The sequence below is a fragment of the Suncus etruscus genome, chromosome 5, assembly GCF_024139225.1.
Source record: "Suncus etruscus isolate mSunEtr1 chromosome 5, mSunEtr1.pri.cur, whole genome shotgun sequence".
Lineage (NCBI taxonomy): Eukaryota > Metazoa > Chordata > Mammalia > Eulipotyphla > Soricidae > Suncus > Suncus etruscus.
The window spans coordinates 28,192,734-28,207,343 of NC_064852.1; the positions used below are offsets into that span (position 1 = coordinate 28,192,734).

The 14,610-nt window shown below is 40.2% G+C and overlaps 1 protein-coding gene across 3 annotated transcripts in view; it reads left to right on the forward strand.

Annotated features, from left to right (window-relative positions):
* Window positions 1–14,610, forward strand: part of FAM81A (family with sequence similarity 81 member A) — a 100,461-nt gene that overhangs the window by 20,859 nt on the left and 64,992 nt on the right. For 2 of the 3 annotated variants that reach the window (XM_049773687.1, XM_049773688.1), the window contains exons 2-3: window positions 12,605–12,672; window positions 14,327–14,597. In XM_049773687.1, coding sequence (XP_049629644.1) covers window positions 12,626–12,672; window positions 14,327–14,597 — 318 coding nt within the window. In that variant the 5' untranslated portion in view covers window positions 12,605–12,625. Of the gene's footprint in view, window positions 1–12,604; window positions 12,702–14,326; window positions 14,598–14,610 lie in introns of all 3 variants that reach the window. The other variant, XM_049773689.1, reaches the window with a different exon arrangement.

Genomic DNA, 14,610 nt, shown 5'->3' on the forward strand with positions numbered 1-14,610 from the left:
TTTTCATTCCTGATACGAGTTATCAAGTTTCTCTCTCTCTCTTTCTTTGTTAGGTTTGCCAGTGGTCTATCAATCTTGTTTATTTTTTCAAAGAACCAACTTCTGCTTTCGTTGATCTTTCGGATTGTTTTTTGGGTTTCCACTTCATTGATTTCTGCTCTCAGCTTTGTTATTTCCTTCTGTCTTCCTATTTTTGGGTCCTTTTGTTGAGCATTTTCTAGTTCTATTAGCTGTGTCATTAGGCTACTCAGGTAAGCTCCTTCTTCCTTCCTGATGTGTGCTTGCAAAGCTATAAATTTTCCTCTCACTACTGCTTTTGCTGTGTCCCATAAGTTCTGATAGTTTGTGTCTTGATTGTCATTTGTTTCCAGGAACCTTTTGATTTCCTCCTTGATTTCATCTCAGACCCACTGGTTATTGAGTATGAGGCTGTTTAACTTCCAGGTGTTAAGGTTTTTCTTCTGAGTCCCTTTGGAGTTCACAAATAATTTCAGAGCCTTGTGGTCAGCAAAGGCAGTCTGCAAAATTTCTATCTTCTTGATCTTATGGAGGTATGTTTTATGTGCCAGCATGTAGTCTATCCTGGAGAATGTCCCATGTACATTGGAGAAGAATGTGTATCCAGGTTTCTGGGGGTGGAGTGTCCTATATATATCCACTAAGCCTCTTTCTTCCATTTCTCTCCTCAGGTCTAGTATATTCTTGTTGGGTTTCAGTCTGGTTGACCTATCCAGTGTTGACAAAGCCGTGTTAAGGTCCCCCACAATTATTGTGTTGTTATTGATATTATTTCTCAGATTTGTCAACAGTTGTATTAAATATTTTGCTGGCCCCTCACTCGGTGCATATATGTTTAGGAGAGTTATTTCTTCCTGCTCTACATACCCCTTGATTAATATAAAATGTCCATCTTTGTCCCTTACAACCTTCCTGAGTATAAAGTTTGCATTTTCTGATATTAGTATGGCCACTCCAGCTTTTTTATTGGTGTTGTTTGCTTGGATAATTTTTCTCGAGCCTTTTATTTTGAGTCTATGTTTGTTCTGACTATTCAGGTGCATTTCTTGTAGGCAGCAGAAGGTTGGATTGAGTTTTTTGATCCATTTAGCCACTCTGTGTCTCTTAACTGGTGCATTTAGTCCATTGACGTTGAGAGAAAGAATTGTCCTGGGATTTAACGCCATCTTTATTTCAAAATTTGGTGTGTCTTTTGGGTAGTCTTGTCTTAGATTAGGTCTTTCAGTTTTTCTCTTAAGACTGGTTTTGTGTCTGTGAAGTTTCTGAGCTGTTTTTTGTCTGTGAAACCATGTATTCTTCCGTCAAACCGGAAAGTGAATTTTGCTGGGTATAGTATTCTGGGTGAAGCATTCATTTCATTCAGTCTTGTCACAATATCCCACCACTGCTTTCTGGCATTGAGTGTTTCTGGTGACAGGTCTGCTGTAAATCTCAGGGAAGCTTGCTTGAACGTAATTTCCCCTTTTGATCTTGCTGTTTTCAGAATTCTGTCTCTATCTGTGGGATTTGTCATTGTGACTAGGATGTGTCTTGGGGTGTTTTTTCTGGGGTCTCTTTTGGTTGGTACTCTTCGAGCATGTAGGATTTGATCACCTATATTCTTTAGCTCTGGAAGTTTCTCTTTAATGATGTTCTTGACCATTGATTCTTCCTGGGAATTTTCTTCCTGGGTCTCTGGGACTCCAATGATTCTTAAGTTGTTTCTTTTGATCTTATCATAGACTTCTATTTTCATCTGTTCCCATTCTTTGACTAATTTTTCCGTTGTCTGCTCATTTGCTTTAAGTTTTTTGTCCAATCTCTCCTGCTGTATGGAATTGTTATGTATCTCATCTTCCACAGCACCAAGTCTATTCTCAGCTTCTGATACCCTGTCCCAGAGCTTATCCATTTTGTCATTCACTTCGTTTACTGACTTTTTCAGGCTTGTTAATTGATATGTTATTTCAGTTTGGAGTTTTGTGATTTCTGTCTTCATATTTTCTTGGTTCTTATTAGTGTTCTGTTCAACTCGATTCATGGTTTCTTTGAGTTCTTTGAACATGTTCCATATTGCTAGTCTAAAGTCCTTATCTGAGAGGTTGATTAGTTGGTTGGCCATTATCTGGTCATCAGAATTGTCCTCTTCATTCTCTATGTCTGATGCTGGCCTGCGTTGTTTCCCCATTGTCACACTTGTATTTTGGGTTTTTCTACGTGTTGTGGTGGTATTCATTGGCTATATGATGTAGGCAGCACACTTCTCTGGCTCCGCCCTTTCTGGATGGGCTGACTTGTCTCTAAGGGAGGGGAGTCCTCTGTGGATGAAGCCTCACACTGGATCAAATCTTAGGCCCAAGCATTCAACGGAGAAGACAGTTCGAAGAGGAATGCTTGCTTCTGTGTTATAGCTCAGTTCTTAGTGTGATTTTTTCTTCTTGTTACGATGGTGTTCTTTTCTTAGAAAGAGCGCACGGCTGCGTAGCGAAGCGGAGCGGCCATGCTCTGCTGGAGCCTCTTTTGCCCCACTCCCAAGTGTTTCACGCAAGAGGACAGTAGAGAAACATTTACAAGGAGCACTCACAGTTAGGCTCCACTGGGCGGGCGCAGATTCGTGGCTTTTCCCTGCCTGATGTCCCAAACAGGGCAGCTGGCTTCTGCGAAAGCCCGCCGGTTTTCACGTTCTGGAGACCCGCCCTGGAAATGGCCAGAGAGATATTTTTTAAACTATTTTTAAACTATAAAGAAGCAAGCTTCTCCTGGCCTCCACTAAATTACAACCACTTTATTTATAAATATTTTGCCTATTTAAAAAATTTCTGACACATTGAACATATCAGCACTGTAATTTAATAATGAATTTAAGTTAATTTAATTTCTAGATGATTGGTATCTAATTTTTAGTAAAAACAATCATTTAAATGCATTAAATTAATCTACCTCTTCCATTAAAATGATATTGTAGATATTTCTGTCTGGTGTCATATTCCTTATGAAAATATAATTGGAAAGTTGCTCAGTGGAAGAGCAGTTACTTTGCTTATATGAGGCTATGGGTTCAATTTCTGTCATTGAAAAATAATAAAACATTTTGGCATTGTCTTTTTTATCATTAAAATGTCACATATATAAAAATTTTCAATTTTAACAAGCGTAAGTAATGGTTTGGGCTTTAGATAATAACCTGCCTTTTATACTCAAATTCTATTCAGAAGGAGCAGATTTGGGGCATTATGATTTTACCTTTTTTATTCTTCCTCTATTTTCCCCCAAATTTTTAAGCTTTTTTTTTTTGGGGGGGGGTCCACACCCGGTGGTGCTCAGGGGTTACTCCTGGCTGTTTGCTCAGAAATAGCTCCTGGCAGGCACGGGGGACCATATGGGACACCGGGATTCGAACCAACCACCTTTGGTCCTGGATTGGCTGCTTGCAAGGCAAACGGCGCTGTGCTAGCTTTCCGGGCCCATTTTTAAGCTCTTAAACTGGAAATTGATTTATAATAGCAAAACACAGCACAATCAAAGCAGCACACAACCCAGAGCTGCCTAATTATGTTGTAATTGGAGTCAGAGATCATATTTATAATGTACAAGAGCTGATTACCTCAGGCCACTGTGCGACAATAGGAAGAGCCAAGAAATGATTTTTTCAGAAGTTATTAAATCTAGTGGCTTATTTTTGTTTAATGCTTGCTCATTTGCAATATGGAGCCCATTGTTCTGGCAAAAAATCATGATATTAACATAAAGAAATTAACTAAACCAAAGATGGTCTTCATAGCATTTATAAAAGGAGCCCAATCTGAAAAGACTCCAATTCTAAGTGTAGGTAAACCTTGTAAACTTAGACTAATATTTCCAGCCTTCAGTATACAGCGCATGGTTGATAGTGTCTACTGAGAAGCAATTGCAACCCGTACTGCATTTTTTTCCCCCAGAAAGTTGCTGTTTGAGGGCTTCTGTAATGCAGGCAGGATAATTCTAGATAAATGAAATGACCCTCAGAAAAGGAGATTCATGGGTATTTTACTGAGTGGCTAATGTTTGGGATATGGCCTCAGTAAAAAGCTAGATCTCTGGGCCCAGAGAGATAGCACAGCGGCGTTTGCCTTGCAAGCAGCCGATCCAGGACCAAAGGTGGTTGGTTTGAATCCCGGCGTCCCATATGGTCCCCCGTGCCAGGAGCTATTTCTGAGCAGATAGCCAGGAGTAACCCCTGAGCACGGCTGGGTGTGGCTCAAAAACCCGGAAAAAAAAAAAAGCTAGACCTCTAATGAAACCTAGTTCTCAAATGAAAGAAACCTAGTTCTTCTGGCTGTGTTTTTAGAAACTGAGCCAAAGGACTGGAGAGATAGTACTGAGGTTAGGTGCACACCTTGTATGTGGCTGACTCAGCCACTTGTACCACTGGCTGCATGCCTGGAGATTTTTGAGTACCACTACATTTCTGTCTCCAGTCCTAGCATTGAATTGTTGACCTAGTTGGTGCAGTATCACCAGGAGTGGTATTTGGATCCTGTGACTATCTCTGGAGATATCTTTCCTGAATGAAAATAAAGAGAGAAAAAAAAATAGAGGTCATACTGTTTTTGTTATCCTGTATATATTTTTTACTTTTTATTTAATTTGGATTTTTGGACTACAACTAACAGGCCGTACTCAAATAGGCAGGCTGTTCTAAAACTCTACACTCAGGAATTACCCTGTTGGTGCTCAGGGGACTATTTAATGGATACTGAAGGTCAAATCTGGGTCAGCTTCATGCAGGCAAATGCCCTGTCCACTGTATTATTGCTCTGGTCCCCTGTGTACATTTTAGGTAGAGCAGAAATGACACTACCACAATCCAGTTGAGCCCCCTCTAACTCTTGGCCCTTTGTCCCTCTGGTGTACATCATGCTGTAGCCAGATGATACGATTGCCTTTTTTTTGGTTTTCTTTTGTGTGCAGTGCTCTGGAGATTCCAGGGCCCTACCCATTAACCAGGTTGGCAGATTCTATGCCATGACCTAAGGGTGTGGTGCTACTTAAACACTTAGTGCTAATAATTCCTAGACCACTAAAGTTGTGTTGGGGGGCATACAAGGCTAAATACAACGATGTAAGGTTTGGGCTCCAGGGGTACACCTGGAGATACTTAAGGGACCATGTGGTTTAGGGTATCTGTAATATCTCTCTTACCTATTTTTTCTCTTACCTTTTTTTCCCATCTTACCCTCTCTCTTCCCTCTCCTCTCCCTCATCTGTTCATTCCCACCTTCCCTTCTCTTCCTTTCTTCCTACCTATCCTTTTTTTTCTCCTTTCATTTTCTATTGTGATTATGTCACATCTTTTTCTACTCATTTTCTTTTTGTTTTCGGGGCACACCCAGTGATGCTCAGGGGTTACTCCAGGCTGTGCACTCAGAAATAGCTCTTGGCTTGGGGAACCATATGGGACACGGGGAATCGAACCCAAGTCTGTCCTGGATCAGCCGTGTGCAAGGCAAATGCTCTACCGTTGGGCTACCCACTTTTTGATGAGCACTTACAATGAGTTTCTTTATCTTGCCTTTTGGGAATAGTGTTGTTGTGAACATAGGGGTTCACATATCTTTTTGAATTATTTCCTTTTTTTTTTTGAGGAGTAAAACCAGGCTTTATTTAGAAATTCTAAGGAAGAAGAGGAAGAGGATGAGAGAGAGAGTAATGAGAGAGAACTCAGCCTTCTTTAATGGTTAAGAAAGCCCCAACACACATCCAGGAATGAAAATATGAAAGCACACTTCTCAATAGGGGAGATGCAGGAGACATGTGCATGCAGACATCATATGTATGGGCTAGCAACACACATGTGTCTGAATTAATTTTTTATGGTTTCTGACTAAATACCTATCATGGAATTGCTGAATTACATGGCTGTTCCATTTTCACTTTTTGAGAAACTTCCACCTATTTTTTTTTTTATAAAAGCGACAACAATTTATATTCATGCTTACAGGACACAAGATTCCATTTTCTTCACATCCTCTCCAGCACTGGTATGAGTTTTTTGTTCATTTGGATATTAACCTCTTGACTGGAATCTGGTTTGTGGATACTGTCTGTCATTTAGTCGGTGACATTTTCATTTTATTGATGCTTCCTTTTGAGGCACAGAAGCCTTTTAGTTTATATGAATTCATTTAGTTTATATTTTTTGTTTCCTGTGCTGTTGGAGATGAGTACCCAGGCAGCATTAAGACTAATGGCAAAGAATTTATACTTTGTATTTTTGTTCCAGATCATATGTTTATGTTTTCCATACATTATGAATAAATTTGTGTAACTGGTGTAAGAGTGGTCTAGTTTTATTCTCCTGCTCAAGTCTTCTGTTTTTACCAACACCTTTAATTGAGGAGACTTTCCTTTCTCCATTGTAGGCTCTTAGAGGCTCTTGGTTTCTTAGTTGTAAATTTGATGTAAAAAAAAAAAAATTGGGGGGGGGGGCCGGGCGGTGGCGCTAAAGGTAAGGTGCCTGTCTTGCCTGTGCTAGCCTTGGACGGACCTCGGTTCGATCCCCCGGTGTCCCATATGGTCCCCCAAGCCAGGAACAACTTCTGAGCGCATAGCCAGGAGTAACCCCTGAGCGTTACCGGGTGTGGCCCAAAAAAACAAACAAAAAAAATTTTTTTTTTGAGGGGAGGGCAGAGCGATGGTGCAAGCAGTATGGTGTCTACCTACCCCGCACTAGTCTAGGATGGATCATGGTTTGATTCCCTGGCATCTCATATGGTCACCCAAGTCAGGAGCGATTTCTGAGCATCTAGCTCAGGAGTTACCCCTGAGCGTCACCAGGTGTGGCCCAAAACACAAAAACAAAAAAACAAAAATTTTTTTTAATACTTTGGTTGTATTTCATTGGCTATGAGCTTGCTTTAAGTTTTATTATTTGAATACTATATTAAAAGTTTTGCTTTATTTTTTTAAATCTTTATTCAAGCACCTTGATTACAAACATGATTGTAGTTGGGAAGGATTTTATTATTTATTTATTTATTTTTGGTTTTTGGGCCACAACCAGCGACGTTCAGGGGTTACTCTTGGTTCTAAGCTCAGAAATCGCTCCTGCCAGGCTCTGGGGACCATATGAGATGCTGGGAATCGAACCCAGGTTCGTTCTGGGCTGCCCGTGTGCAAGACAAATGCCCTACCGATGTGCTATCTCTCTGGCCAAAAAAGTTTTGCTATAATGGGGGAAGTGTGGCATGCTGGAGGGGTGGGGGTGTTGGAGATGGGGGCTCCATTTTTGGTTCTTTGTATTGTTCTTTTGGGGGGGTTCACACCTGGCAGGCACGGGGGACCATATGGGACGCCGGGATTCAAACCAACCACCTTAGGTCCTGGATTGGCTGCTTGCAAGGCAAATGCCGCTGTACTATCTCTCCGGCCCCGGGAAGTGGGATTCTAACCACCGTTCATCCTGGGTCTGCAGTGTACAAGCAAATGCCCTATTGCTGTGCTATTTCTCCAGTCTCTGTATTGTTCTTTTTATTAGTTTTAATTTAAATCTGGAAAAAAAAAAGTCTTGCTTTATAGTACAGTTTATAACCAGGGGTATAATCCTGTCATGATACATTTTAATTCATTTCCCCTTTTCCCCTATCTCCTGGCTTGTTTTGGTTACTTGATTTTTTTGTGGTTCCATATAGATTTTAGATTTTTTTTAGTTCTATTTACTTGAAAATTAATAGTGGGATCTTAAGAAAGATTGCATTGAATCTATATGATACATTTTATAAAATGGCCATTTTTATAATGTTGATCCTCTGACCAACTTGGGCATTCTTGTTTTTAATTCCCATAAAAAGTATCTTACAGTTTACAGCGTACAGCTCTTTCATGTCAGAGTGTTTGTTCTTTTTGATATATTCATGGACGGTATTGTTTTCTTTTTTTTCCTTCTTTTTTTGGTTTTTCGGGCCACACCCGTTTGATGCTCAGGGGTTACTCCTGGCTAAGCACTCAGAAATTGCCCCTGGGTTGGGGGGACCATGTGGGACGCCCGGGGATCGAACCTCGGTCCTTCCTTGGCTAGCGCTTGCAAAGCAGACACCTTACCTCTAGCACCACTTCATCGGCCCCACGGTATTGTTTTCTAGCTTTCTTTTGCAGCCACTTGACATGCTGCCCTTTACATATCTGTATAAATCTTCTGTGTCAACTCCATATCTGTTTAGATGTGAGTTGTGAAGGGCTGGAGAGATAGCACAGTGGAAAGGATGCTTCTCTTGCACCTAGCTGGCCAGAGTTCAGTCCCTGGCACCTGCCATCATATGGATCCCTGAGCTCCATCAGGAGCAATCCTTGAGTGTAGAACAAGGAATAAGCTTTGAGCACAGGCAGGTGTGGTACTCACAAACAAAACCAAAGTAAATAGTGTACTTAAAAAATCATCTAACTGAGCAGGGAAGAAATAGCTACAAATCAGAACACAGGTTGTAAGGAACAGAATAAAGAGTTCAAAAAATTTAGTTGAGGAAGACTTAATGATTGGTGAGCCTGAAAAGAATGGGTCTGAGTTTTCAGACAGGGAGAGGAGAAGGCATTTTCAGAGAGCACATGACCAGAGTGTACCTGTGCCACGGGGCACAGCAGAACAAGGATAGTGGGGGTAAAGGAGGTGAGGCTGGCAACGGAGGTTTATATTGATAGTGTCAGGCAAGAAGTGACCAGATGGGGGCTGGAGAGATAGCGTTTGCCTTGCATGCAGAAGGACAGTGATTCAAATTCCGGCATCCCATATGGTCCCCCAAGCCTGCCAGGAGTGATTTCTGAGCATAGAGCCAGGAGTAACCCCTGAATGCTGCCGGGTGTAACCCCAAATCAAAACAAACCAAAACAAAACAGAAAAAAGAAGTGATCAGATGGGTTAATCCAAAGGCTAGGCCAGAGTGATGTCTCAGTGAATCATTAATAACTCAAAGCCCTTTCATATTTCCATCAAATTTACTTCCATCTTTCTGACTCAGAAATTACTGAAAATTTTAGGTTTCCAACACAAAAGAAAGTTTTGAAGTTTGCTCTTTTGGGCTTGCGTTTTTAGTAACTAGCTCTGTGATGAAAGGCAGATTCAGCTTTTATGTTGCTGTTAAGCTATAAATTTAATACATTGTCAAAAGCAGTGGCAGTACAGGTAGTGTTGGTGTGCCAAGAAGAGGAATTATGGGCCCGGAGAGATAGCACAGCGGCGTTTGCCTTGCAAGCAGCCGATCCAGGACCAAAGGTGGTTGGTTCGAATCCCGGTGTCCCATATGGTCCCCCGTGCCTGCCAGGAGGAAGTACTCTCTTCTCCCCATTCCTGCGGTGTTTTGTTCATTCGACTAGTTAGCCACTACTCCATTCAATAGTTAGTTTTCAGTCCACCTTTATCTTCAGGCTCTGAGTTCCATGAGAGAGATTTTGGTTTTAGAGAGGATTTTGTTTTCTTGCTATCTACTAGATACTAGATAAATGTTTCCTACTTTAGATCAAACTCTCAACTTAAGAAGTTTGCATCTTTAACATGGTAAAGATCCCATGTTTCTAGACATCAGTAGCTTCCACACTGACTGAATCTTATTTAGTCTAAATGGAAGAAATTATTATCTTTGATACTGAGAAACTCTTTTGGCATCACATTTTGGCAAGAATCATTTTTTTTCTCTTAAGTGTAATTTGTTTAACTTCAAAGTTCTTAGTCTAGGAAAGTGAAATATTCACATTTTGAAAGACTAAAAATAACCGTTGGGAGTTGATGCCAAAACAATGGTTTCAATCAGAAATGCTTTCTGATTTCAGCATCTAAATGAGAGCTAATGACTGAATCCAATCACAGCTAGTAAGCACTTTTTAATTAAATTTTATGAGATATACAAGTTGTTCATGATTGAGTTTCAGTTTGTACAATGTTCAAGCAACCATTCCTTCAGCAATGTATACTTCCCACCATCAATGTCCCCAGTTTACCATTCCTTAGTCCCCAGACTGCCTCTATGGTAGATACTTTTATTTTTTTCCTTTTTTCTTTTAGGCATTGTGGTTTGCAATTTTATTACTGAAAGAGTATTATGCATCTCATTTTACCTTCTTTCAGTAGCCAGTTCTTGTCCAGAGTGGTTATTTCCCACTATCATTGTCATACTGGTCCCTTCTCTGTCCTAACTGCACTCCCCTACACTTGTGACAAGCTTCTTACTAAGGACCAGTCCTCCTGGCCCCCATTTCTATTATTATTATTATTATTATTATTATTATTATTATTAATTTTGGTTTTTGGGCCACTTCTGCTGACGCTCAAGGGCTACTCCTGGCTATGTGCTCAGAAATCGCTCGTGGCTTGGGGGGACCATATAGGACACTGGGATAGCTGCATGCAAGTCAAATGACCTGACTGTTGTGCTATCATTCTGGGCCCATTTCTATTATTTTTGATATTAATCCCATACTGACTTTTTTATTCTGCAAATAAGCATATCCCATACTGTGTTTTTTTTAATCCTGCAAATAAGCATGACCTTTCTATGTTTGTCCCTTTTCCTATGATTCATTTCATTCAGCATGATACTTTGCACATCCATCCATGTATAAGCAAATTTTATGACTTTAAATTTCCTAACATCTGTGTAGTGTTAAATGTACCAATTGTCTAGATGTACCATGGTTTCTTTATCCACCCATCTGTTTTCAGGCACTTGGGTAGTTTCCAGATTCTGACTATTGTGAATAGTGTTACTGCGATGAACATAGGAGTATAAATACCATTTCTGCATTGTAGTTTGGATATATCCCCGGAGCAGAATTGCTGGATTGTAAGAAAGCTAAATTCCTAGTTTTTGAGGAATGCCCATATTGTTTTCCAAAAAGGTTGGAACAATTGACATTCTCACTGGTAATGAATGAGGGTCCCATTTTTTTGTTTCATCCACACCAACACTGGTTATTGTTGTTCTTTGTGATGAGAGCCATTTTCTTTGGTGTAAGATGGTATCCTATTGTTTGATTTGCATTTCCTTGATGATAAGTAATTTGAGCATTTCTTTATATACAGTTTGGCCATTTGGATTTCTTTTCAGGAAGTTTCTTTTCACCTCTTCTTTCCATTTGTTGATGAGGTTGAATTTGTTTTCTTGTGAAGTTCTAGCAGTAATTTATATATCTTGGCTATTAACCCTTTATCAGATGAGTGGTGGGCAAACAATTTCTCCCAGTTTGTGAGCAGTCTTTGTAATCTTGTTTTTATTTTCTCTGAGGTGCAGAAGTTTCTTAATGTACTTAATGTAATGTAGTCTCATTTGTTTATTTTGACTTTCACGTCAGTAATGTATCATCTTAATAGATAAACATACATTGTTTTAAGTCATTTAACAGTAGTGAAATATGTTTGAAATTCTCTAGTTCATTCAGATTTCAAAAGTATTGTGATTATATCCTTTGGTATAAGGATCAAATGTCCTTTAGGTGAAGATGCTATATGAGTAGTATATCCTATACTATGATTTTAAAACCTTTAATCTTGATTTCTCTCTGTTTAATAGTTAGATATTCCCTCAAAATGGATATTATTGATAATATTTATTTTTTTATTTTAAAAATAAGTGATCTAGGGACCAGAGCAGTGGTGCAAGCGGTAATCGTCTGCCTTGCCCACGCTAGCCTAGGATGGACTATGGTTCTATCCCCTGGCTTCCCATATGGTCCCCCAAGCCAGGAGCGATTTCTCAGTGCATAGCCAGGAATAACTCCTGAGCGTCACCAGTGTGGCCAAAAAAAAAACAAAAAACAAAACACAAACATAAAAAAGTGATCTAAGGGTCAGACATACAGTATAATGGGTAAGATGCTTTCCTTGCAAATGATCAACTCAGTTTCAATTCCCAGAACCCCATCTGTTGCCAGAGTTGCAAGAAGTGATCCCTGAATACAGAGCCAGGTGTAAGCTCTGGCTCAAAACAAAAGAGTAAAAAAACACAAACAAGAGTTCTTCCTGGTCTTGTTTTTGAGCTACACCCAGCAACGCCGAGGACCTGGACTACTATTTAGTTGGTCTCCTTTTTACTGGTCTCCATTTTGTTGGAAGAACCATATGGTGCTGAGGATTGAAACCTGGCATCCTGTGTGCAAAGCACACTTCAATATTTTGAGGCATCTCTCCTGCCTAGACAGGTGGTTTTAATTTGCTATGGAATTTACTAAATTTGCTGAGATCAAATATATAAAGGTAATTATCTGAACATTTTTTACAGAGAAGTAAAATCCAATAAAACCTGTTAAAGAAACTATCACATTTCTGTAAAGGTTATTTCTTAAGCTTGAACTGCAAATGTGGGGTGACAAGACTCTCAGAAATGCCATTGAACAGTTGTTGTTGATCTGTCTAGCAAATCTTAATGGCAATTAATTTCATGAGCATTTAAATTTTGCTTCATTCTTTTTTTCCTTATTTGGACACAGTTGTGATATATATCATAGAGGAGATCAAAGACCTTTCATCAAACAAATCAGTACTATCAGCCCACTTATGCTCTATTTCATAAGTTAATAAACCTTAGAGGCCATTTCAATTCCAGATATAAGTTGTTAAATAATTTAATGCTTATTTTTTCAACAGATGTAAATTATTAAAAAGAAAATGGCCCAGCGGAACACTGCATTTCCTTCTCTTGTCGCCAAGGAAAGGTATAATATATGGAAAATATGCATCTAAGGTACACTTTTCCTTTCCACCAATCCCATGGGAGTGGCCAGTGGGTGTGATTGGTTGTGGAAAAACGTTTGTGACTTCTATTATCCTGGAATGACCGTTCAAGGGCAAGATAAGTTCTGTGGAGTACCTTTTCCAGCTTCCAGTTTATAGGGTACCAAGAGGTACTAAGGTACTAAGAGATTATGACTACGATTTCATAGTAATCCAATAGTTTAGTTTGTAATTTCTCACAACAGTCTTATGTAGTCCTGGAGGCTGAAACTCTTATACTGCAACATTGGATGTTATGAGGCCCAGATGATGATTTCATTGAACTCCCTTGTTTGGCCAGTGTTATTTATTTATTTATTTATTTATTTATTTATTTATTTATTTATTTATTTATTTATTTATTTATTCTTTGAGGTCACACCAGGAGGTGCTCAGTACTTTTCCCTGTTTCTGCACTTGGAGATCACTCCTGGTAGGCTCTGGGGGACCCTATGGAGTGCTGGGAATCGAACCTGGTTCAGCTGTGTGCAAGACAAGTGCTTTACCTACTGTGCTATCACTCTGGCTTCCATGGTCTGTGTTATTTAAAATACTCATTGTATAAAGAGTTCGATCCTTGGAACCCCAAGCCACCCAAGTGTAGCCCAAGCTCCCACCCCACCTCCAAATAAAATAAAATACTCTTCGAGAGAGAGAGAGAGTTGTTAGCTTGTAAATACCAGGTGATTTCAGCCTACAAATCTGGAGTTCCTGGCTCATCTGAACTTGTCAGAGAGTTGGAAAAATAGACTTGTGTCCCCAGATGGTCATTCACAAAAATAGGATTGTGGCTGATTTTAGTTGAGGAATGTATTTTTAAGCTTTCAGCTTGTGGAGATCACAGAGCTCACTATGAGGGCATCTGCTTCTCTCAGTACTGTTGTTAAAGATGGAGCCTAGCTTGGGGCTGGAGCAATAGCACAGTGGGTAGAGTGTCTGTCTGCCTTGCATGTGGCCAACCTGGGATCAATTCCTGGGATCCCATATGGTCTCCTGAGCCTGCCAGGAGTAATTTTTGAGTGCAGAGCAGGAGTAACCCTTGAGCATTGCTGGGTGTAGCCCCCTCCCCCAAAATAAAAATGCACAAAAAATGATGTAGCCCAGCCCAAGAGAAAAATTCATAATTTTTTTTTGAGGTTTGGGATCACTCCTAGTAGTACTCAGGGCTTATTCTTGACTTTATGTTCAGGGATTAATACTAGAGGTACTCAGGCAACTGTCTGGGGTAGTAGTGATTGAACTGGGGTTGACTGAATGCAAGGCAAGCACCCTAATTCCTTTACTATTCCAACACAAAAAATTATGCTTATTTTGTTTTAGGTCACACCTGGCAGTGTTCAGAATTTACTCTTGGCTCTGTGATCAGTAGTGATCCCTAATGGTACTCAAAAGACCATAAATGCTGCCTGGAATTTGAAAGGGGGTCAGTAGGATATAATTTCCATCTCTCTTTTGGGTAGAAATCCTGTGTTAAGATTAGTTGTAGCTGGTAGAGATAGATCACTTGTATTTCCTTTTCTGGGAAGTCTAGGGTCTGGCTCTCAAAGACTGATTTCTGCTGATTAATGGTCAGGATGCTGTGCTTTGTCTCCACAGACGAGTTAGAACCATGCCCCGGCATAGCCAGTCCCTGACCATGGCTCCGTACTCAGTGAGTTTGGTGGAGCAGTTGGAGGACCGGATTCTCTGCCACGAGAAGACCACTGCTGCTCTGGTGGAACATGCCTTCCGGATCAAAGATGACATTGTCAGCAGTTTGCAGAAAATGCAGAACAAAGGTGGAGGCGACCGCCTGGCCAGGCTCTTTCTGGAGGAACACATCCGAAACATCACAGCCATTGTGAAGCAACTCAATCGGGACATCGAGGTACTGGTTTGCC